Below are 22,869 nucleotides of genomic sequence, written 5' to 3' on the forward strand. Positions count from 1 at the left end.
TTCGACACTGAGACACCCAAGAGGGTTGTTACTCGTGTGGCGCGTGTCCAAGTTTTCCCGCAGTAGTTGATCGCTGGCGGTGTTCCCTTGGCATTGCCTGTTCTGGCCCGGGATCTTCAAGACTGGAGATCAACCCGATCAACCACATCAGGTTGACGTCAAGACGTCGATTGTGATGGCGATCATAAACTACTCCGGGGTCCAGACATGCGCACACCATGTTCGCTTTGGCCCACAATTCGGATATCCCCATGTTGCTTTTTTCTTCTGTCGTTTGAGTTGAGTAGAGTCCTACACGTGCGGGCGCTCAAGTCGTGTACTTGTACTCTGTTCCAAGCATGAAGTCTGGAGAATGCACCCGGGTTGATCCATTCTCCCATTTCATCCAATATACACACATTTTTTACACATTATGCCGTGGCATTCTGTCAAGGCATCACTGCAAATCGGTTCGATTGTTTTTTCAAAGACAAAAAAAGCACCAAAAATTATGTGGACACCAATGTCTATTCGAATAAGCTCCTCGGTCGGGTACCGTGCCTGAGATCAAAGCGCTATTTCGCGGTCAGGAAGGCAGGTACCATGATGTTCCAGGTATTAGGTTATGGCTTTGCGTCTGTCTCAGCCTCTCTCTGATGGGCACAGACAACGCCTCAAATTCAGTCAAGGGCTCGTGGATGTCCCATTTTCTAATGCCATATTCAAGGAGGTCTCGGATGTAATCCAGACATCGAATTGAGCGACCAACACAATCGATACGGTCTTCGGGGGCGAGGTAAGGAGGGGCTGGGGCACCTGAAGGTACCGGGGGAGGGACTGGTACCGACCGGCTTAGAAGCAAGTTGAAAGCCTGGTCTAGGCTCTGGACGAATAGCCGTCCGACTTGATGTGCTCGCTGGATATCAGTGTAGGAGAGGAACGGGAAGCTCCGCGGGTTCTCCAAGGCCTGGTGGAGTTGACTGATGTAGTCAATGCAATGCGCGAAAAGTAAGACCCTATTGTAGTCACAAATTGTTGGGTATCCGTGACTCGGCGAGAGTATGATGATGGTGGTGTATAGGGATTCTAGCCGATACAATAGAGAGAAATGGTGGGAAGCACTGCTCAGACAGGAATCCAACCATTCCCGAACCATGGCGCACCAAGACCAAGTCGAAGACAGGGGCTGCGGCAGCGGTTCGCGGCCACTGTATTGCATTGTGTAGTATGCAGCTGAAAGAATTCGGCGGATCTTGATAATGTGGGATGCAGGCGCAAGGTTATGCAGCAATAAAATGCTCTGCTCTTCTATGGGCCGGTTCGATGGCGCGTAATCATTAGGCAAAGCGACACTGACAGAGTCATCTGAGAAGGAAAAGGCTCTCCCCAAAGCGACACTTATGGCCCTGCATAAAATCAAGTGAGCATCCTGCGTAAATGAGGCAATCAAAATTCAAAAGGTAGAAGACGGGGTCCCAACCTTTCCAGGCAGTAGATAGAGTGAAATACACGACGACGGATGCTGAGACGATGAGAGTCTGTTTCAACCTCTGCTGGCGGATCTTGATGGAGACCCAAATCGACCATTACTCTGACAGTCATTCCGATGAGGTACCACGAGCGAAAGTGCTTCGGGTCAACCACCGCATATTGCACAAGCAACAGGAGCGCTTGAATCCCAGCCACGGACCCAGGCCGAAGAACATCTTCTGCATATTGCAGGGCCGCTGATACAAGTGAAAGCGCTCTGCGATGGTCCTCATCATCGTATTGGTGCGAGAGGGAGGCAGAAGAAATGGCCAGGACTAGGTATAGAAACCAGTGATCGAGAGGCTTGGCAAATCGGCCTCCAGACTGATACACACTGTCGACAGACGTCCAGAATTTCGTTTCGATGAAGAAGGGCATACAGACAAAGATGTGATCGAAATAGTATTGGAGCAGACGCAACGCTTCATGGCGCGGGGGAAGAGTATGCGGCGAGGGTTTGGGAAGCGGAACAGCAACCGAAAACGTGAGAAGCAGATTTGCAAACGAGGTGCTGGATTCGATTCCATGGAAGTCTCGTGAAGTCGCATTGACCGATCTAAGGATATGAGGTCCGTCAGTCAACCGTTTCGACCACGACACGCGCAGACGAAGATCTTGACGAACAGGAAACCAAAGTCCCCGACCAGATCATCAATGTCGGAGACTTCTTTCTGGTGGGCTTTGGCAACGGAACCCGCTGATGAGATCGAGGTGATGGAGCTCTCTCGGATCGCGCCCGTTCTTTGCTGGCAGCGTATCTGGGCGATCTGCTTCTGCAACCTTTCACAGTAGCCCTCCAAGGACGCGACGTAGCTCCTCTCCTTCCCTTTGGCGAACTCATCGGTAGCCCCCGAGCACGTCCTTGCCTTTCCGACCTTTTCGCATGCTGAACAGGCCGGCAGCTTCCCGTCGCATTTGATCTTCGCTGTCCGGCATCTTGAGCAAGCCGCTACTGGTCGGCTGACCTTGAGCAGCGGATTATCCAGAAATGAGGCGGTAGCGGACATCCTAGTCTCTCTCTCTCACATTATCTACCAAGGCAGGTCAGCTTTGCCAGCATCTGTAACGCCTCAAAGACCGAACAAGTCCTCGGCATTCTTGTCTCTTTGTCTTCTTGCCTTCCTGCATTCTTGCCCGAGTCCGCCAAGAAGTCTGACTCGCGAAGGGGGTTCAGATGCACCCCACTAGGCAAAGTATCCCTCATACTAGTTTCCTAGGAATCCAAGCGGTCTTACGTACTTTTCTTCAAGTAAAAAAATATATATATCCAGTCGTGTCCTTCCTTGAGCCGGTGAGCATGTAGGGAGTGGGGGTCAAGACCTGTCGACGGTTCGATCTTTGAGATAAAGGAACCATGGCAATAGTTAGCCACCAAAGTTTCCGTAGTTGATAATAATGAATAATGAACAGCCACAAAGAACTCCTACAGCAAAACAGTCGCACAGCCAGCCAGGGTACGCGAAGCCCAGCGTCGGCCGAAAGGCGGGGAAACGAAACTCGCCTGCCAGTACGGACGGGACGGAGTAAGGTATGGAGTACGAACTAACTAACCAGCTATCGGTAGTTATGTAGTATGTATCCGTGGGACTCCGTAGGACTCAAGAGATCCCTGGAGAAGAATTGGCTGGCGGTTGGCTGACTCGATCACAAATCGCATTCCTATGCGTGTCAGTTATTCAATCGCCGTCTGCCAGCCTTGGACTGTAGGGGCCCTAGGGAGCACTCCACACATACCGATAGATAAGCAATAATAATTCAGGGGAGGTCCACAAAAGGACTGGAAAGGCCTCCTCCCTGACGAAATAATAGAATATTTGAGCTCGATTCTCCAGCAGGGAGAGAAACACACGGAACGTTGGCTGATCCAGGCCAGAGCCAGAACTGTCCGAAGAATTGTAAGAAAAAAGAAAGAGGCGTAGTTAATAGAATTACGCCGGTGATCGTTTCGCGACACAGTCCCGTCCAATTTTATTTTAATCACCCACAGACATCATACTACAACTCGATACCCCACGCTCGAATCGCCCTCCCTCACGATCGCTTGCTGACTCGGGAGCAGCAAGTGGTGAGTAGTGGTGAGTCTACCAGGCTGACAGACCCTAGGGAGTTGTCGGAAGATCCTGTACGACGTACATACAGCCCCTCCCCCTCTACAGTGAGTATCTACCAACTACTCCGTGACTATTTCCGAACCCTCGTTTCTAACCGTCCATTCCTCTCCAGTGGTGGGCCGTGCAGATCCCATCCTTTTTCTCCACCCGGGTCTCTCTTCCTCGCTCTGCTCAAAGCGCGACACGCTCGCTCCCTGCCGCCAGGGCCACCAAACAGCAGCCTCTTTGTGCATGGCGCCGACCGTTCACACGCGTGGTCTAGACCATCGGCGATAAATTTCGAGCGTCTTCCCTTCCCTGCCGTCGAGGACCCCGAGTTGCTCTGCTCTCTTTCGGCCGATCGATCACATGAGGTGGGGTGTGAATAATTGGATAACTGTTTGAAGGAGCAGAAGGATCATGTCGACCGATTGTATGATCAACCTATCAATGCATGCCTCTGCGATCCTTGACTGTGAGAAGATCTGGCCTGTGTGAATTGGGCGAGAGGTTATTTCCTGTCGACCAGCGCTTGAGGCCGTGATGGCAGCAGAATCTCTTCGGCGGTCCTCTGTTGTTGGCGATCCGCTGGAATCGTTGCAAGACGTTCCGGATGGTAGGATCGCTCACACGTTGACTGCCTGTACACGATGCAGACAGGTATGATTTTACTATCTTTTCTTTTTTTTTCTTAAAAAAAAAATAATAAATCAATGAATAAAATAAGAGGTCCCGTCGGGCAGCCTTACTGACTCGTTTCAACGCTCCACAGCGCAAATCGAGATGTGATCCTGGAATCCCCCGCTGTGCACCCTGCGAACGAAGCAACGCCAAATGCGTCTACTATGATTCTACTCGGAACTGCACAGTCTCCCGAACATATATTGTTTCCCTTCGAGAAAAGGCCCGCCGGTTGGAGAAAGAGCTGGAAGAGGCAGAGAAGGGAATCCAGCATGCTGCCGACGCAGAGCTCATGGTTCGTGGTGCGGGCCGGATCCGCTTCAGTGTGAATGATGAGCCTCGCTATCTTGGTCCGTCGAGCGGCATTGCCATGACACGGTTGGTCATGGAGATGGCCAAATTGAATACCGACTCCAAAAGTATCAAAGAGGTGGTTCCCGAGTCTACGGCATATGAAATCAAAGAAGCCTTCGAGCAGGAGAGCTCCAAGCCTACGTCCAAGGTCTACCCGATGATCAGCTCAATCCCACAGTCGACGCTTCCGCCGCGGAATCTAACGAACCGTCTCATCGATATATTTGTGGTTAAAGGTACGAACTGATTTCGCTCAACTCTACCCACTGGGTGTTCGGCTTCTCGTTGACTGATATGCTTGCGATGCAGCCCAGGCAATGCTCCCAACTCTCCACGAGCCGTCGTTCCGAGGGGATGTGGAGGAGGTGTTTAACGGCTCTGAAGATCCGTGTCAGAATTTCCAACTTCGCATGGTCATCGCCATCAGCATGCAGAAACTGAGCAGCGAATATGCGGGGCTGGCAGATAGCTACTATCTCGCTGCCCTGCCCTATTTAGAGGCTTCCCTCCGACGGAAGGACCTGAGGGCTTTGCAATGCCTAGTCCTTATCGCGCAATACTCGATGCTGACCCCGACAAGAACCGCCGCCTACTGGGTTGTGGGGACTGCTATCAAATTGTGTCAGGACCTGCAGTTGACTGAGGAATCCACCATTACTAAATCACTCACTGGTGAGACATTAAATCCCTTGGAGATTGATATGCGAAGGAGACTCTTTTGGATCGTGACCGGCATGGAGTTTGGACTTTCACATAGTCTCGGTCGACCTTGTTCTCTATCTGTCAGCTGTGACCATATGGACGTGGGCTACTTCGAACTGGTCGATGATAAGTTCATTACCGCAGACGGAGTTGTTCCGGGTAGCAAACCAATTTTGGGCAAATGTATCGCTATACATTTTCTCAAGATGCGCTTGCTGCAAGCAGAGATCAGGCGGATGCTTTATCTGAATAAGCGTGAAACCCCGGTGGATGATCAAGATCCTTGGTTTGCTCAAATGCTAGCCAAACTAGATCACTGGGTTGCCTCTTGCCCCAAGAATGATGGAGGAAGTGGCTTGAGTGAGCAGTGGTAAGACAACCCCCGACTCGTCTCATTCGCGTCTCTCTACTTATTGCAGGAGTTTTTGACCGATACGTCTTCTAGGTTCTATGGTAGGAAAAACACAATGATCGTTCTTCTCTATCGGCCTTCTCCACAAGTGCCCCAGCCCTCGGTCCATGCGGCAGAGAAATGCTACGAAGCGTCTGTGTACAATGTTGCAATGCAACGAGAGCAAATCAGGGCTGGTTCGGTTGACATCAGCTGGATCTTCACCCAGACCATGTTCATGGCCTTGAATACGATATTGTGGTCTCTTTCATACCCTGAGATTCGAAAAGAACACCCCCTTGATGAAGTGCAGGATTATCTCAATGTAGCAGTTGAGGTGATCGCATATACAGCTGACAGGTGGCCTGGAGTTGAATCCGCTGTGCGCCTCTATACAAATCTCATCGCCGCCTGCCTTCGGGCCTACGGTAGCGATGAATCCTACGTTGTCCATTCACCCTCAAATTATCCCACCCCGTCCTCTTCTCAAGATTTGACGACCCCGCCAGCCATGTCGAGCCCTTCGAGTACCACCACGACATCATTCTTCTCACAGAACCATCATACCGGGAATCTGCCGGTTCATGAAAGCAATGACATTAAACCAGTAAACCCTCCTACCGGATCGGCCCTTTTCTTCCAACAACCCTTGATACCCGGGTCTGTCTCCAGCAAACCCTCGGAGCCCAAACATTATCCATCATGGGATTCGCAATGTTCCTCCCAAGCACATCCACCTCCCTCACTCCCCTCCCATACCACCCAGCCGTACAGCGCAGGTGTTGTCAGCTTTCAAGATGAGTTGATCGACCCGAACACACCCTATAATGCATTCCCTTCCGTTGTGCCTGGTTTGCAGGGCTGGGATCCCAATTTTTCTCTTGCTTCCACAACATCAAGCCACCTTGCCTATGTCGACGCTATGGTCGATCCGATGGGATGGATGGGCTCAATTGGGGACCAGTACTCACAGTACTTCCATGAGCCTTATCCTGTGCCTTCGTGGCGTGGCCGGACACTCAGCCAACAGGAACAGATCGAGCTGATGGCATCGCTGGAGGACAACCTCCCTGATGTCTCCTCTCAGCTGGTGAGGGAGTCGGCTACTTTCTACCAAAGATGATAGCAACCCTTTTTAATATACCTTCATATTAGCTTAATGAACGAATGCCATCGTTTTTTTTTCCCTTCAGGAATACGTCCGTTGCACATCTTGTACTATGAGATTCGTTACATTCAGCATAGATACCATTCCATAAAGACAGGCTAATTGTTTTTCCACAACGGAGACTGGGGGGGGGGGGTTCGCTTACTAAATTCATAACGTTCCATAATCTCCAGTTTTTTAAAACAACTCTCGATCACTAGCTTCTGGAAGCTATGTCTTTTGAAGTCTCTTCAAAGGAGAACAAAGAACATGGCAAAGGACAAGGAGAGATCATAAGAGCGTCCGGTACGGAGTACTGAATACAGTACCAATTCAAACACGCCTGATACACGAGATCTTGCGCACTTTTTCCTGTAACGCGCCTGTAATACCTTACCATAACCAGTCAAACCGGTAATTTGATTATGTAATGATCGGTACCTAAAGAGGGACGCCTCGAGCGCGCAGATCACGTGCAGCTCGTCTTTTGCCGTCATCCGGCATCTCAGAACGTCAGTTCTTCAGGGTAAAGGATCAAAGGGCATCGCTCTTCACCACGGCCGTCCATCCCCCAACGCTGCCCCCTTGAGTCGAACGTTATCGAGACGAGTGCTCTCTGTCTGGACAGCGACCGCTCATTGGTATGCATGACCACTAGAAGGCTCGCGGAACCTCCTCCTCGCCCCGTTTGAGCGAAGCCTTCGCCCGGCGTCCTCCTTCCCCCCTCCCCCCCCCAAGCCTCCCAGCCCTTGGTGAGAGCAATCGCGATCCGGCCTTTGTGCTATCGCCGCGGTGTTTGGCCTGCCTCCCAGGCTCTAGACGCTGCCGACGACTGTCTCGTCTGACGTTCTCTCTGGCTCTCCGCCCATGTCTAATTCCGTCGCCTCGACATCCTACCGAGTCGGACCTCCTTCGCCCCCATCGCCCCCCGCCGGGTCGCTCAAAGAGCAGCACTCCCATCCTCCTCCTTTCCCACTTCTTGCCATCGAAGAGATCCCCCAGACTCCGACATCCCCTCCGTTGATGTCGGTCAGCGCTGAAAACTATGCCTCCAACATCACATCTTCCCAAACATCTCCCAGCCAGACGACGGCACAACCTACAAACTTCTCCTCTCCTCCATCGTCAGCCCCGATGTCGACCCAGACTTCACAACAGCCGACAATGATGACTGTGACAAATTCTTTCCCCACCCCTGCCAGCAGCGTGAGCGGTCACGGCATGGGTGCGACCGCGGCCGATGATCTCGATCACTCGGAAAACTCTTTTCCTTCTTCAGACCCTCAAAGCTTGAGGTCGGCAGCGCCAACAATACACGAACACAGACGGACCGACCACGATCGACACTGGACGGATGCGCAGCAGGCCGCAGTCGGTGTCCGTGATTTCGCGAATTCTGGCGGTCGGGAAGACCTGCCGAAGGATGGGGACGCCATGGATGTTGATAAGGATACTACTAATCCAAATGATTCAGATCTTGCCTCGTTACAAAAGGACTTCACATCAGCTTTCCATCTGTGCAAAAGCTGTAAGGCCACCCTCAAAAAAAAAATAAAAGGCACATCAACGCATATTTTGCGTTTGTTGTTGCAGCTGCCGAGTTGAATTGATTGTGTTAACACTATGCCTTTAACCAAATGACAGCTTATACCGCTACCGGCCCGAATCCATCATTAGATCTCATCTCGCTCTACGGGCTCGGCCCCGTGGCCAACTCGGTTGCCAGAATCGATGCAGTCACCGGAGAGAAGATCAATCGGCTCCGTAAGTCTTACGAAGGCAAGCTAAAGGGTCTGGGACTCGCGGGACGGAACAAGCCGGTCAAACTCGAATCGGGAGCTTCGGGTGGACTTCGACAACTTATGATGTGGCCTGAGGAGGAATGGCAAAACCAGCAGGTTTATGGGAAGCAGATCAAAGTCGCGGACATGGACACGGCGTTATACAACTTGCAGATGAAGGCCATGAAAATGGAGCCGGGCCCCGTACCGAATAGTGATTACTGGGAGGATATATTGGGTCACGAGAAGCCATCAAAGCAGACCGGCACCCCTGCAGTCGCTACTGTCACCTCGGCCGCAGATGGCAAGAAACCCACCGGGTCAATTGGCACACCTCGACCTAATATTGCGGCGAACGGCACCCCCCATCCTGCGGAACTGGAGCGCAGCCGGCCGAGTCGCGGACGCAAGAGGCATTATGATGACAATAGCTTTGCAGGTTATGGCGAAGGCTACGCTGATGACGATGACGACGGTGCTTTTTACTCTAACGGGGAGGGAATAGGCAAGAAGAAGCGGAAGAAGGTATGGCGACCTTTTTTTTTTTTTTCTTACTCTTGTTCTTCTTATCTCGCACTTTGGCTGTTCCTGACATTCTTATTCCACAAAGGATCATGTTTCAAAAGTGTCCACTCCCATCCCTGAACGAGGAGGCAGCTACGGAGTCGGCATGTTCGGCATCGGAGCTCGATAACGAAATAATTTTTCTCTTAAATACAGAACGACTTTCATGGGAAAGGGAGAGGAAAGAGATCCAGAAAGAGAGAGAGAGAGAGGGAGAGAGAGGCGGGAAAAAAAAGGGCCTTTCTTTCTCATCTGCATGTCTCAGGGATTGGGAATGGCCACCGAGACTCCCGCCCGTCTCGATATTTCTTCGCCTTGTTTCATCGTACATTTTCCAGTTTCTCTTTTTTCTTTTCCCTTTCCTTTTTGCATTACGGTGCTGGATATACCCGGCTTCTATTTGATTTGGACGGCGTTTCGGAGGGAAAGCAACAAACTCATCATGGATTGATCTCGCAGAGACCGGCTTTTCTTTTCTTCCATTTCTTTCTTTTCTTCCCACCCCCACGCTGTAATGTTTTCCAGTCTTCCCCTTGTCTTCTTGGTTTGTGTTTTACTCGTTGTCTTCACCTGTCGCTGGCGGACGTGTTTACCTTCTCATCCATAAAACAGGTGGTCTTGTGTTTTACGAATCATCCATGAAGTGAATAGACAGTTATTGAGTCTTCTTTAGTAGTTGGTAGTTACGGACTCGGTTGAAGTAAGGTTATCAGAGCCGACATCGGCCAATCCTGTCATTGATAATTAATTCACCCCGCGATACTGGATAGTACAGAGTATTAATAAGGACTGGACCACATTTCACTCTGTATCTACAATTTACTCATATCATACTTGTACTGTATACTGTCTGCATACTGTCTGTATACTGAGGACTGGATACTGGATATTAACAATGTCGTTTGAAAAAACCCTCTCCCTAATCGACAACGCCCATAAGCAAGACCCAACAATCACGACCCTCCCATCAGGCGAACAGATTCCTTACGAACTCCACTACGCCAACAAGATGACCAGCTATCTATACAAACATACGCAGTCCCCCTCTGAACGGCTACAGCTCGCCGTACGGGCACAGCATCTCCGCCGGTGGGAGGTTCCCCGCTCGACATACCCGGCCGGGAAGATAGGGTATTACTCGTGGCGCACGTTTTTGGCGAAACGCCAGGCAGAGATGGTGGTCGCGATGTGTCGGGAGGGCGGATACACCGACGAAGAAGCCGGGGAGGTGGGCGCTCTAGTGCGTAAGGAAGGGTTGAAGAAGAGAGCCACGACTGCGACTGATGCGGATCAAAGCCTGGGTGATGAAACGCAGGTTCTCGAGGATGTAGCCTGTTTGGTGTTTCTGGATGATCAGTTCGAAGGGTTCGAGAAAGGGTACGAGGAGGAAAAGGTCATTTCGATCCTGCAGAAGACTTGGGCCAAGATGTCGCAGAGGGGTCATGAATTGGCGTTGCAGATTGACATGTCGGATAGAGCGAAGGGGTTGGTTGAGAGGGCATTACAAGGATAATAGTACAGATTACAGTTTACAAGTTTATAGAAATATCGTAAGGTTTGTTGTCGTAACTCATTATCATTATTATTATATGTACTATGTCCGATCAATCAGCTGGACCAGACCTATTGCTGCCCCCGCCGCGATACCACCAACCAGACACATCTGTAGACCGCCGTTGATGCCGGCAACAACATTGCCGGAGCCCCTCCAGCCGCGCACGATGCAGGTCTTGGTGTATCCGAAGGCGAAGAGGGTGACGCCCATGACGCCGATGCTCCAGTACAGCGCGACGATGACCTGGTGGGCGATGAAGTAGGGGATCAGCGGGATGAAGCCGCCGACGAAGTAGCCCAGAGCGAGCGTGATGGCCGACATCCACGCCTGGTTACAGTCTGGCTCGGTCTCCTTGTGGTGGAAGGCGACCAGGAAATCCCGCAGCTGGCTGGGTGATGAGTGGAGGGAGTTGTTGATGTCCGAGATGACCTCTTCCGTGAGCCCGTAGGCGGAGAACGTGTCATGGACGATGGATGCAGTTTCGGCCGGGGAGTTTCGGATCATCTCTTGAGTCTCTCGGACGGTAGCTTCATACGATTCACTGTGAACAGTCAGCAAGATCAAGCAAACAAAGAAAAATATAAGGGGAAGATATAATAGGAAAACGTACGCTTCACTTTTGGCCCCGACGTAACCGCCTAGGCCCATGGAAATTGCACCGGCAGCAAGTTCGGCAAGACCACCCAAGACAACTACTTTGGTGTCTCCAAGCGCCGACAGACCGGCACTGAGGGCAAAGGGGACCGTCAGACCATCAGACAGGCCGAGAATGGCATCCGAGACGATGCGCGGGTTGATGCGAGACCGCGAGCTGCTGGTGCTAGAGGCGTCTTCTTCTTGGTCGTCGTCATTATATTGGGGTCTGTTGCCGAATGTGTCGTATGATCTGGTCCCCTGAGCTTCCAGGTCCTCTGACACGGTATCTGATGAATCGTCGTAGCGGGACAGTAACCGTTTGCCTATAGCTATCAGTTAGCTTGCTTTGCTTCTATACATAAAGATAGTGTCCATACCCGATAGTTTCTGCTGGTCCTCGCGAGGAAAGAATTTTTGCTTCAAGAACAAGAGAGCCATGTTTTGATAATTCTCAAAAAAAAATAGCTATATTTAAGAAAATAGGTGGTTGTGGCGGCTGACGTCAGTTGTCAGAAGTAACTAGATATAGTAGATAAATATAACCCGTAATTATAGGCAGGTCAAAATGGAATAGATCAATCTGGAAGATCTCCGATCAGTAGACAACTATGAAGCCTTCTCTCGAGCTCCATGACGCACCCCTTCACCCTTTATATTTGGCTTTCGACCAGCTTCTGTAAGCAGAGGAGAAAAAAAAAAACAAAGCATTCCACATCCAGAAAGACCGAGACTTGCTCAGCAAGGCAGCCAATCAGCGAGATGCTAATTGTCAGCGCCGGGGATCGTTTCCAAGACGAGACCCTCATGGACTGTCCCAAGGGTCGTCCAGCCCGTGCTGGCGAGGGAATCATCTGCTTGGTGATTGGATCATCATATTCGGTCTTACCATTGCAAACATCCTGACTGGATGGGATGGAAGTCCATGCCTTTTCCCCTATGTACGCCATGCGGGTCTCGCGCGCTTGCGTTGCCATTGCCAAGCAGTCGCTGTCTTCGGAGAACGGTGCAGTTTTCGGACTGGATGCTCTCCGTCTCGTTCGGACATAGCAAAACACGTTGTTCTGGTGTGTTCTGGATGGGATGCGGCGGAGTTAGTGAAAATCCCGAGAGGCAAAAGGTCGGGGGTCGTCGCGGGGTTATAAGACGTTCGACTTAGCGTCGGTAAATTGAGGCGATTATTAATCGTGGTATTGTTTGGAGAGACGTATTATGTGCTATATAGGTAGGTATATATCATCTGACTATATCATATTGCAATTTGCCACTAATTATTGTCAACAGATGCTATGCCATATAGTAGATCACACCACTGTTTTGATAGCAACTGATCTATAGCTGCCAATGCTTGATCCCTCCAATAACGTGGTTGGTCTCTATTTCAAAATTGATATTCAATAAACTGCATATTAACTACATAAACCCGTGGCATATATCAGTAGGCAAAACGCTTATTTCCATGATATATTACATGAATGGTCAATCAATAGCAACAGTCGATGCTGGAGATTGCCAAAGAATGGAAACCAAGTATACACGAATGCATCAACTAGCCATTTACAGAGCAATGGCAAGTCCAAGGATACCAGCGGCACCGGCAAGGCCGAGAGCAACGGCACCGGTGGCAGCAGGAGCACCGCCAGTAGAGGTGGCACCCGCGGATGCAGAGCTGCCGCTGCTGCCGCTGCTGCTACCGCTAGCGGTGCTACCAGAGGTAGTACCACTGGCAGTGCCGGTGGCAGTAGCCGTCGCGGCAGTGTTCGAAGCGGCACTGGTAGATGCAGCACCAGCAGTACCAGTCAACTCGGCCTCAATCTCCTCGTACATGCTGGTCAGATAGCTCTTCACATCGGCCGGAAGGCTCTGGTACCAGCCAGGTACGGATCCATCGGCGACCTCGCTCGCCAAAGCCGCAATACCGGAGGAGTTGTCAAGCTCTGCAATCACGGAGGCGGGAATGGCGGTCTCCAGGACATCGAGGATGGAGGAGGGGGGAACAGGGATGCTAATGTCAGCGGCTTCAGTGGCAGCGGCACTAGAAAGATCAGTTCTCGATTCTTGGTCCCACACACACATCCCCTCCCTTCTCAAAAAAGACACATCTCTATACATACCCACTAGCATCGGTGGTGTCCCTCTTCTGAAGTTCAGGCGCAGCCAGCGCAGAGGCGGCCGAGAGGAGAAGAAGCGACAGAGTCTTGTAGTTCATTGTGACGATAGAGACCGTGAGAGTATTGGTGATTATATAAAGAAGGGGTGATTATTATTAAAGCGTGATAAAAGGTTGAATGGGATAAAAACAGCGAAGAAGGGAGAAGAAGGGAACAATATAAGACGAGGAAAAAGGGTGAGAGGCAAGGCCAAAGTCAAGGTATGCCCGGTGTTACCCCAGCCTGTCCGGCGCCCAGGAGGGGAAAGTCACTCATGCCACCTCCATCCAGCGACGATTGACCTAGGCAGTTAGGAGTAAGTGATGCGTCGGGAAAGCGAAAGGGGCAGAATACAGTTTTAGCCAGGCCGGATGATTGGTAAGATGCCTACAATCTGTATTTTCAGGATGAGGGGGCGGTAATATACTAATCTACTAATATAGCTACTAACTACCTCTTATCGGCTTCAGCCCTCTGATTTTTCGATCCTTCATCCCGCTGACATCAATAGAGTTCCCTCCAACAGCCCTATCACATGGAGTAGGACTGCCAGAGAGGAATAGATCTCGCTCTTGTACACCTCCTTCATCAAGACCCCCAGGAATTAATACAGAGACTATAGGTGAACCTTGTATGCCTGGCAATACGAGCTCCGGGGTTCATCAATGGGTCAATCATAGTGGGGTTCAGGGTCTCAGCCTCCAGGGCTTCTCTTGTAATCTACCTGGGTTAATGAGATTGGTTCGTTAGTAGCCAACAGTAACCACCAGTAACTAGTTAGTTGGTACTTGTCTTACTTGGGTAAGTAATTTGCATCTGGAACCTTGCTATAAACTTAGTACTCCTTGCGGAGTCTTTCGATACAGAGTCTCACTCAGGTTGTCCAGACTCTAGAGTAATACCTTTACTTCTTCCGCATAGAAAAGCAAAATAATAGGTTTAATATATCATATCTTCCACTCAGCCTCTCTAGGACTGCCCTAGAAGTGATCGTGAGGCACGCCACAGGAGAAAAAGTACGAACTAAACTATCCAAGACCCACTCTGTATAGACCATAAGGCGCGCGAATTAGAGAAGGGGGCTTGGCAGATATCTCGCCTGCCGCTGATTCGAATGTCTAGAATTCCTGTCAGCCTTTGAGGTGACTTGGTAATTCATACCTAGTAGGTACTAGAGTACGGAGTACGGAGTGGTAAATAGTTGGTATTTGGGGACCATATTACCTCGACATGATATTTTCACAAGTGTAAAGAAAATTAATTGTATAGTCAAAGATTGAACAGATATTCATCTAAGACACTATGGCCGAGTGGTCTAAGGCGGCAGATTAGAAATCTGTTCTCTTCGGAGGCGTAGGTTCGAGTCCTACTGGTGTCGTATCTTCTTTTTTGGCAATTTTCTTTGTTTTAGCATCGTGGGTCCCGTCGTGGGTAGGGAAGATATCTCTTTCTTAGGTAATCCAGTGTCCAGCACTGGGAGCCAATCAGATGCAAGATATCTCAGCAACTCGAGCATATAATTCATTTTAATGATAACTTGTCGCCTTCGGGCATTTGGTCAATTTGAAACGATACAGAGAAGATTAGCATGGCCCCTGCACTAAGGATGACACGCTCAATCAAAGAGAAGCTACCAGTTTTTTTTTAATTCCTTACCCTCCTCGATTTCAAGGTACGAGATACAGCCAACACATGCAAGAAGGAACTGTCACGCGTTCGAAACGGAGAGCTTTCCTTTTTTTTTTTTTTTCTTTCTCTCTTTTGCTGCTTTTTATTATATGAAGAGCTACTAGGTACGCTCTGCAACATGTACTATACAAATATACAGTCCTCCAACAAGAAATAATCAGAGACAGGCTTTCTATGCCCCTCCCTCACGCTTGGCGTACTCCTCTTCCATCCGCTCCTCGTACAGCCGGTCCGCCTCTTCCTTGCTCAGCGCCCGCTCGCTCTCCGCGTTCTCCAGCAAATCCGCATTCTGGCCCGCAGAGTACCCCGGTGCAGTCACTGTGCCGCCTGTGCCTGTGCCGAGACGGCGCTCGCTGCTGTTCAGGTCACCGATCGAGGCGACCGCGTCGACGGAGGCGTATCCTGCTGATCCGGTAGGGCGGGGTGCGCTGTTACGATCGTTACCGATGGAGTGAGGCATGTTCGTAGTCCAGGATTCGGGTGAGAAGATTGTTTTAGATAATTTCTTGCGTTTAAAAAAGCTGGTTGGGATTGTATAAATTTGGATCTCTTGTGAGGTGTAGCTGGACGAGGTGGGATATGTTGATTAAGTAGAGTCAGATCAGCTTCGCCACAGTGGCGATTACGTCACACGCTATACAGCTTAGCTACAATCTTCGATAGTGGCTGTGCTTCGATGTTGTTTCTAACAGAGAGCTCTGATACATACTTGTTCATGCAGTGTCGTTAGGAAGTATTTACTGGTTTAACAGATTTTTATCTTGGGGAGGCACGAAAATGGGAAGAAATGTACCTAAAACCCAGGCAGGTATGAAGTTCTTCCTCTCCGTTTTCAGCAAGATCATAATCTATCGCAGAGAGAATCCATGAGGTGTGCGTAGGTTCTGAGGGACGACAGAGAATGGCTGACATTCGCTGTATTCAACTGAGTACGAAATAGTTTCCTTTGCATATAACAGTTATTTGCGCAGCTTTATCATTCCGACCTGAGCTAAGCTCTGAGACGGACGGCATTCAAGGAAAAGAACCATGAGGCTTGAAGTAGGAGTATAATATTCAAGACATAACTATTAGCAAAGTGCAAAGTACTGCTCAAGTGTGTAGATGCAGCCTTGCTCTAGGTACTGTGACTAAACAGCTGCAAAGAAATGAAAGTTACAGAGTACTTAGCGCAACGTACTCATAGTTTGGACTAGCCTGAGATGAGCTACACGAACTATCACACCTTTGGTGTTAACACCTGTCCACTAAGTACAACACACCTAGGTACTTTACTACATATGCAACTTCCATAGATAGATTCCCTTCTCCAACCTCGAGCCACTGGCCCAAGTATTGATGAAAAGAAAGATATATCCAACAGTGAATCAACACAGTTGAAAAGTGCCAAAGAATACGCCTGTCAATGACCCGAAAGCCGTTGAACAAACTGTTCCGCCGCGCTGTGCAATGCAGGGACCAATCTGTGGTGGACCGCCTTCTTGAGCGCAGCCACCCAAACAAGGTAAGTATGAAGAAAGAAAAGAAAAAAGAGTCCGAAAGTTGGGCGGGAGAGGGAGATATTTATACTTACGGGTGGGGAAGCCATAATGGCGCTAGTGGGTAAGCGAGCCTTGGGGGATTGTTGGGCTTAGCCTGTTTAGGCTGATGGTTACATCCAATCATGCAAGGTACAGTGAAGTACAATACGGTAACTAACTATGTACTCCGTACCTACTAAGGTACCTAGATAGAAACCAGATTAGATACCTTACCTAGGTACCTAGGTAGTAACTATACCCTAATATACCTTATGTGCAGAATTTGCTAGGTACAGAGGAAGATACAATTATTATCATAGTCTGTAGTATATAGAGAGGCAAGTCCCAATGCTACCTTAGGCATCTAAGAAGATACCTAGCTGCAAAGGTGATATGGAACCAATCGATGCCTAGTAGAGAACAGGAATAGGAGGCGCATTTTCCTTACTCTCCTATGTCTTAGCTCTACCCTGTTCCCAATAGGTCGCTGCTTTGACCCCTTACGGATAGAGATGATTCAGGGTATATAATTATATCTACTCATTTACTGAGTAAGCCACGATGATTCCTGACTTAAAATAAGCCTTCCCGCGTTGACATATATTTGCTGAATACCGCTGATAATGAGCGGAAAGAAAATCCACACGTCGCATTCAAGGACTGTGGTATTATTGCATTACTACTCGGCACTAAGAGCAAGACAAGCATCAACAGCCAATCCGACCCTGACATGCTGTTAGACAGATCAAATAGAGAGCTAAGGACCCGCATTCACTTACCTTCCCTCTTTCATCTTCACCACGTCGTCAATGACGTCTCGATCAAGATTGGGAAACATGTTGGACAACGTTTCGACGACATCCTTGTGCTCTGCCCGCTGGATCCTTCGTGCTTCGGCCTCCTCGGCACTGGCCTGGCGCGCAGCCGCGTCTTGCGCGTCAAGCACTTTTGTAAGTTGTTTCTGCGCCGTGTTCCGCGGCTGCTGCTGTTCCGAGCGCGACTCCTCTCCGCTGTTGCGCGGAGGCTGGTACATATTGGGAGACAGACGCGGCGGCACCCCGGGCTGTGGAGTTGGGACCGGATGCGTGGCTCGGTCTGAGCCTGCCTCGGGTTCGTCGGAGAACATACGGCCAATAGTGGACAGGGGTTTTTGGATGGTGCGCAGCAGTCCGGCGACTGGAGCGTTCTCCTCGTCTCCAGACTGGGATCCTTCCTTTCTCGCCGTCGTGGAACGGGAGCCGTCGGTCGAAGCCCGTGGCGAATGTACAATAGGTTTCTGCTCGCGCGATTCGGCCTCACGGTTGCGTTCTGCAATCGCAGATACAGCCGCCTCGACGTTCCGTTCAAATTCTTCGTCACTGACCGTTAAGCTTGTGCGATCGAGAGTCTCAATAAATTGAATCACCCCAGACTGGCAAGAGAGTTTAGCGGTTAATTCCATCCGGGAAGAGAAGCCATGCATAGTTCACTTACCAGTGATGAAAGGTAGTAGCCCGCTTCCCCGCCCAGCTTGTCCTGGTTGCGGAATCGAAGAATATACTGAATGTTAGAGACCATATGCTCTGGATTTGCGTGGAGGACCGTGTAGATCAAAAGGGGAACAAAAGAATCCGCGGACGTATCCGCAGACTTGGAGTTTCTCAGGAGACCTTGACAACATGTTGTTAGCACTGGGTAGTTCATTGCGCACAAGGCCTAAGACAAGAAGGAAACTCACCAAAAATGACTTTGCAGCAATTCAGGATGCAAATTACTTTATCCCGAGGCGCCCGGTACCCATTGATCTTGAGAAGCTCTGAAACTCTCGTCAGGAGAGTCGCCTTTTTTTTTTTTCATGGAAATTAATCATGAACTTACCCTGCTGTGCTAGACTGAGAAACCGACGCCCATGCGAGCTCACCGGGGGAATATCCAAGTGCTCTTCTTTCACCCAGCTGTAGATTCTGATCTTTTGGGCGAGCACATCGTCGCGCTCGATATCCTCCTGGTGCTGCCCTCGTCTCCAAGGACCGTGAAGCCTCTCCAATTCCTTCCGCTTGCTCTTACTGGAGCTTCGGGGGATAGTGGGTGGTGGTGGAATAGCCGGGGAAAATGTCTGGGAGTACAGTCTATTCATTACGAGCTTCTCCATTCCTTCCTTGGCGTTATCGAATTCACTATCCGAGACCTCCCTCCAGACCTCACACTGAGCCATCTTATTTGTGATAAAGGCTAGGAAGTCGCTGATGATCTTGACCTGCTCGTGGACCATCCACTGCCGTTTGCCAAACTCTGTCAGAAAGGACCGCAAGAACTTGGCTACCGGATCGGCTGTCCGATGGCGCAATTGTTCTAGGAAACGGTGGAAGTCAAAGGGCTGGTCAGGCTCCGGTTCCGGTGGCGGGGGGATGGTAGAAGTGGATGAGCGTCTCGAAGGTCGAGTCCGAGTAGGCTCCTTCTCTGACAGGCGGTGTTTCGGCAGTGGCTGCGGGACTGATGCAGGCTGCATCTCGGACAAGGGAGACGGTGTATCTGGTCCTCTATCACTGGTGGTAGCGACAGGAGAGACCGTAGCTTTGACTCTGGTAGGATCAAGGCTCGACTTGCGTGGTGGGAAGTGACTCGGGCCTACGAGAAATTGTTCTGCCAACTCAAGTCGCGGGGACATAATATCCTCAATATCCTCTTTCCCACTACTGTGCACCGGATCGGCAAACTGATCCATGATGCTCTGTATTTCCGATTGCGACCCATCGTCCTGATCATGTGGACCGTTCTGCTCCGCCGTATTCGTCCCCTCGTCTCCGCCTTCAGGGACATTCGGCAACTCTTTCTCGTTCCAATCGGCGGAGGATTTGACAGAGGCTTGTATTGGGAGAGAGCGTTTCGAGGTTGTAGTAGTGTAAAGCTCATCTTTCTCTGGGGGTGGAGGAGGTATCGGTTCGGACTGGTCAGCAGCAACCGAGAGCTCGTTCAGCCGTTCCGATAGTGATTCCGACTTTGAGGGTTGCTGCTCTGCACTTGGTGAGCCCATAGAAGATGGGGTATCGTCTGATCCCGCCCCTTCTTCAGGAGCGACTGGTGATCCATCTATAGCGGCCGGTAGTGCGGGGGTCTCAGGCGCCCGAGTTGTTGCGGTATCGAGACCCGTGGAGGATTCTTGTGTGTTCTCCTTGGAATTCTCAACACTAAGAGCTTCCACGGATCCATCTGTCTCCTCCCTCAGAACATCGGGAGCCGGGTTTTCAGGGGTCGTCATGGTCTCTCTGATAAGGCGGCATCAACAAGCGCCGCCGAGGGGGGGCAAGACAAAAAGCGGGAGGGCGATCAAAAGTGTAAAGAAGCGGGAAGGGAGACGTGGAACATCCTGTGACGGGCGAAGATGGAAACAAGATAAAAACGCTCCGTAGAGCAGACACGAAATCGCCGGAAAATCAGCTTGTCAGCAGAACTAACCAGCTCCTCGACAAGTGGCCATCTGGTGTTGCGTTGCAAGTAGCTGCCAAAGGCATCACTATCCGGGATTATTGTTGCGCCGAGATCCGGCCCGCCGCGTTTGTTTTCTTCGGGCTTCACTTCGCATTTCGCTCGACGACGCAGAGCTCTGAAGCTGCCATGTGTGGCATCTTCTTCTCGCTGAGCACAGCAAGGTCGGTGCTTCCCACAGATGAGACATGTGCTCTGCTCCGGAAACGGGGCCCGGATAGCTACCGAGCTCATGAGGTCCAGCTAGACGTCACTGCCCAGTCAGGGCAGACGGCGTGCTACCATCTCGTGTTTATCTCAACCGTGCTCTCCCTGAGAGGCGATCATGTATATTCACAGCCGCTTGTTGATTCTGCCAACGGGTCTGTTTTGTGCTGGAACGGAGAGGCGTGGAAGGTAGCAGGGGAACCCGTTCGTGGCAATGATACCGAACTCATTTTCCAGTTGCTTCTGGAGGCAGCGAAGCCTCTTACTACTGACTCTAGGACTACGAGACAGCGAATAGCAGCTGTTGTCGGCAGCATATCAGGGCCATTCTCTTTTGTATTCTATGATGCACTCAGTTCAAGTGTATTCTTCAGCCGGGACAGCTTAGGGCGAAGGTCCCTGCTTTGTGGCTCAGATGGCGCGCAGAATATGAGGATTTGCAGTATTTGCGATGGTACTGCTTCAATGAACTTCGAGGAGGTGGATACGGATGGTGTGCATATCCTCGATCTTGCGGTCCAGCAACACAGTTCTGGTTCTAGTCAAACACCTTGGCACACCACCACCATCAAGTGGAGTAACGAGATACCTACAGGCCCAGAGTTTATTGTACGTTATAGCCGCTGGTATCAGACTTCCAAGGTAATGCTGACCATTGCGGCCTAGAGAAATCCCATTCCTAGAATGAACAAGACTATTCCGCAAGGTGACCCGCTCCCACTTAGCATCGAGTCTCCGTGTGTTAGAGACCTCGAAGAAAACCTCCGCCAGTCGCTCGCTATTAGGATTCACGATATTCCGGAGCCGCCAAGACCAATTGAGCACGGTAGCGACGTGAAAGTCGCAGTCTTGTTTTCTGGAGGCCTTGACTGCACTGTTCTTGCCCGATTGTGTCACGACATGCTTCCCAGCAATGAAACTATTGATTTACTCAACGTTGCCTTTGAGAACCCGCGGGTTGCAGCAGGAGCAGCAGTAGCAGCGGCCGGTAAGAAAACCAGCAGCGACTCTCTGACATCGGTGTACGAAAGTTGCCCCGACCGGATCACGGGACGCGCAGCGTTTTCCGAACTCCAACATGTCTGCCCTGACCGGAACTGGCGGTTTGTGGCCATCGACGTTCCATACAGCGAGACCATCGCGCACCGTGAGACGGTGAAGCGGCTCATGCGGCCACACAACACAGAGATGGACCTATCGATTGCATGTGCCCTGTACTTTGCCTCACGGGGCGAAGGATTCTCCACAGATCACATCAACAGCGACAACAACAACAAACAGCCAGCCCATTCCACGAAGCCGTACACTACTCCCGTACGGGTGCTCCTCTCTGGCCTGGGCGCCGACGAGTTGTTTGCCGGGTACGCCCGCCACGGGATGGCGTTCACACGGAGCGGGTTCGCCGGTCTGATCGAGGAGATCGACCTAGACGTCGGGCGACTGGGGAAACGCAATCTCGGGCGCGACGACCGCGTCATCTCGCACTGGGGGCGAGAAGTGCGGTTCCCGTATCTGGACGAGGAATTTGTCGCGTGGGTGGTGCGCGCTCCTGTCTGGGAGAAGTGCGGGTTCGGCATGCAGCCAGCGATTGAGGCAGATGCAGCCGGCCCGCCGATCGACCCGGAAAAGAAAGCATTGCGGCTTGTTGCGCTCCGGCTGGGCCTCAACAAGGTCGCTAGAGAGAAAAAACGGGCGATCCAGTTCGGGGCCCGAACGGCCAAGATGGAGCGTGGGCGGACAAAAGGGACAGACTCGTTGAGTTAAGAAAAAAAAAAAAAAAAGGAATATCAGCAGTGATGACAATCGAATCAGATACTTCTGAGCCAGTCCATCTATCTATCTACCTGATCTTTCCATGACAGACAGAGCATCCCTGAAATCACTCCCTTCAAGAAATGGTGAGCGTGCAGAGGTGGCATTGTCTATGGAAGTCGAGATGAAGATGGACTGTATGAAGTTTTAAAGGCAAGTCTGAGCTGATCGCATTGCATAGAATACTAGTATAAGTGATAGAAGTATTACACTACTACTACCAAGTCATATGGTGAAGCTGATAATGAAGCATTAATCTGGTGTACATTAATAGCCACGAGTCAATCCCGAAGGAGACATCAGAACCGGCCCAAAATAACATAACACAATGTCATGGCGAGACTGTTCAAAGAACTCGCGAGGCGTAATTGGAATAGATACCCGAAAATGAGTATAAGAATGTGAGAATAGAAAAAAAAAAGCATAATAAAAACACAGCAATCATTAGAAATGAAATGACAGGCTGAAGGAAACTTTTTAACGTCGGGTCGCCAGGGTTTTTTTATCAGTTCCGCGGTTGAAGATAGGAACTGATTTGGATGGGTGTGACATGGTGACCGACTTTTGATGGCTCGAGCCCCTTGACCAACCGCTAGAGCGCCGCTCGTAAACATTTTTT

At 50.5% G+C, this 22,869-nt stretch overlaps 9 protein-coding genes and 1 non-coding gene across 10 annotated transcripts; 5 read left to right on the plus strand and 5 right to left on the minus strand.

The window, feature by feature from the left end:
- Nucleotides 1-565: 565 nt before the first annotated feature.
- ASPZODRAFT_140246 (hypothetical protein) lies at nt 566-2,516 on the minus strand (the record flags this gene model as incomplete). Its single annotated transcript, XM_022724642.1, has 3 exons — nt 566-1,385; nt 1,460-2,065; nt 2,134-2,516. The coding sequence occupies 3 exons, from the start codon at nt 2,514-2,516 to the stop codon at nt 566-568; spliced, it is 1,809 nt and encodes a 602-aa protein (XP_022583849.1).
- A 1,141-nt stretch (nt 2,517-3,657) lies between these two features.
- ASPZODRAFT_129778 (hypothetical protein) lies at nt 3,658-7,028 on the plus strand. The gene is made up of 4 exons (XM_022722352.1): nt 3,658-4,259; nt 4,372-4,870; nt 4,944-5,706; nt 5,782-7,028. Exons 1-4 carry the CDS (start codon nt 4,143-4,145, stop codon nt 6,848-6,850), a joined length of 2,448 nt encoding a protein of 815 aa, XP_022583850.1. The 5' UTR covers nt 3,658-4,142; the 3' UTR covers nt 6,851-7,028.
- A 713-nt stretch (nt 7,029-7,741) lies between these two features.
- ASPZODRAFT_140248 (hypothetical protein) lies at nt 7,742-9,349 on the plus strand (the record flags this gene model as incomplete). The annotated part of the gene is made up of 3 exons (XM_022724644.1): nt 7,742-8,402; nt 8,519-9,180; nt 9,266-9,349. The coding sequence occupies 3 exons, from the start codon at nt 7,742-7,744 to the stop codon at nt 9,347-9,349; spliced, it is 1,407 nt and encodes a 468-aa protein (XP_022583851.1).
- A 789-nt stretch (nt 9,350-10,138) lies between these two features.
- Nucleotides 10,139-10,752, plus strand: ASPZODRAFT_129781 (hypothetical protein). Its single transcript, XM_022722353.1, has one exon. The coding sequence runs from the start codon at nt 10,229-10,231 to the stop codon at nt 10,730-10,732; it is 504 nt and encodes a 167-aa protein (XP_022583852.1). The 5' UTR covers nt 10,139-10,228; the 3' UTR covers nt 10,733-10,752.
- Nucleotides 10,753-10,765: 13 nt separating this feature from the next.
- Nucleotides 10,766-11,944, minus strand: ASPZODRAFT_1460225 (hypothetical protein). Its single transcript, XM_022725133.1, has 2 exons — nt 11,788-11,944; nt 10,766-11,733 (listed from the first exon to the last, which is right to left on the minus strand). Exons 1-2 carry the CDS (start codon nt 11,846-11,848, stop codon nt 10,814-10,816), a joined length of 981 nt encoding a protein of 326 aa, XP_022583853.1. The 5' UTR covers nt 11,849-11,944; the 3' UTR covers nt 10,766-10,813.
- A 1,020-nt stretch (nt 11,945-12,964) lies between these two features.
- On the minus strand, nt 12,965-13,708 carry ASPZODRAFT_91905 (hypothetical protein; the record flags this gene model as incomplete). The annotated part of the gene is made up of 3 exons (XM_022730431.1): nt 13,522-13,708; nt 13,212-13,442; nt 12,965-13,076 (listed from the first exon to the last, which is right to left on the minus strand). Exons 1-3 carry the CDS (start codon nt 13,614-13,616, stop codon nt 12,965-12,967), a joined length of 438 nt encoding a protein of 145 aa, XP_022583854.1. The 5' UTR covers nt 13,617-13,708.
- A 1,145-nt stretch (nt 13,709-14,853) lies between these two features.
- Nucleotides 14,854-14,935, plus strand: ASPZODRAFT_t45. Its single transcript has one exon. It is a non-coding gene; the product is annotated as a tRNA-Ser (tRNA).
- A 385-nt stretch (nt 14,936-15,320) lies between these two features.
- On the minus strand, nt 15,321-15,908 carry ASPZODRAFT_129782 (hypothetical protein). Its single transcript, XM_022722354.1, has one exon. The coding sequence runs from the start codon at nt 15,704-15,706 to the stop codon at nt 15,419-15,421; it is 288 nt and encodes a 95-aa protein (XP_022583855.1). The 5' UTR covers nt 15,707-15,908; the 3' UTR covers nt 15,321-15,418.
- Nucleotides 15,909-17,360: 1,452 nt separating this feature from the next.
- ASPZODRAFT_129783 (hypothetical protein) lies at nt 17,361-20,130 on the minus strand. Its single transcript, XM_022722355.1, has 5 exons — nt 18,624-20,130; nt 18,484-18,561; nt 18,240-18,415; nt 17,546-18,177; nt 17,361-17,491 (listed from the first exon to the last, which is right to left on the minus strand). The coding sequence occupies exons 1-5, from the start codon at nt 20,002-20,004 to the stop codon at nt 17,446-17,448; spliced, it is 2,313 nt and encodes a 770-aa protein (XP_022583856.1). The 5' UTR covers nt 20,005-20,130; the 3' UTR covers nt 17,361-17,445.
- A 208-nt stretch (nt 20,131-20,338) lies between these two features.
- Nucleotides 20,339-22,305, plus strand: ASPZODRAFT_129784 (hypothetical protein). The gene is made up of 2 exons (XM_022722356.1): nt 20,339-21,047; nt 21,105-22,305. The coding sequence occupies exons 1-2, from the start codon at nt 20,361-20,363 to the stop codon at nt 22,200-22,202; spliced, it is 1,785 nt and encodes a 594-aa protein (XP_022583857.1). The 5' UTR covers nt 20,339-20,360; the 3' UTR covers nt 22,203-22,305.
- The last annotated feature ends 564 nt before the right edge of the window (nt 22,306-22,869 follow it).

The sequence above is a fragment of the Penicilliopsis zonata genome (genome assembly GCF_001890105.1).
Source record: "Penicilliopsis zonata CBS 506.65 unplaced genomic scaffold ASPZOscaffold_3, whole genome shotgun sequence".
In the NCBI taxonomy this organism is placed as follows: domain Eukaryota; kingdom Fungi; phylum Ascomycota; class Eurotiomycetes; order Eurotiales; family Aspergillaceae; genus Penicilliopsis; species Penicilliopsis zonata.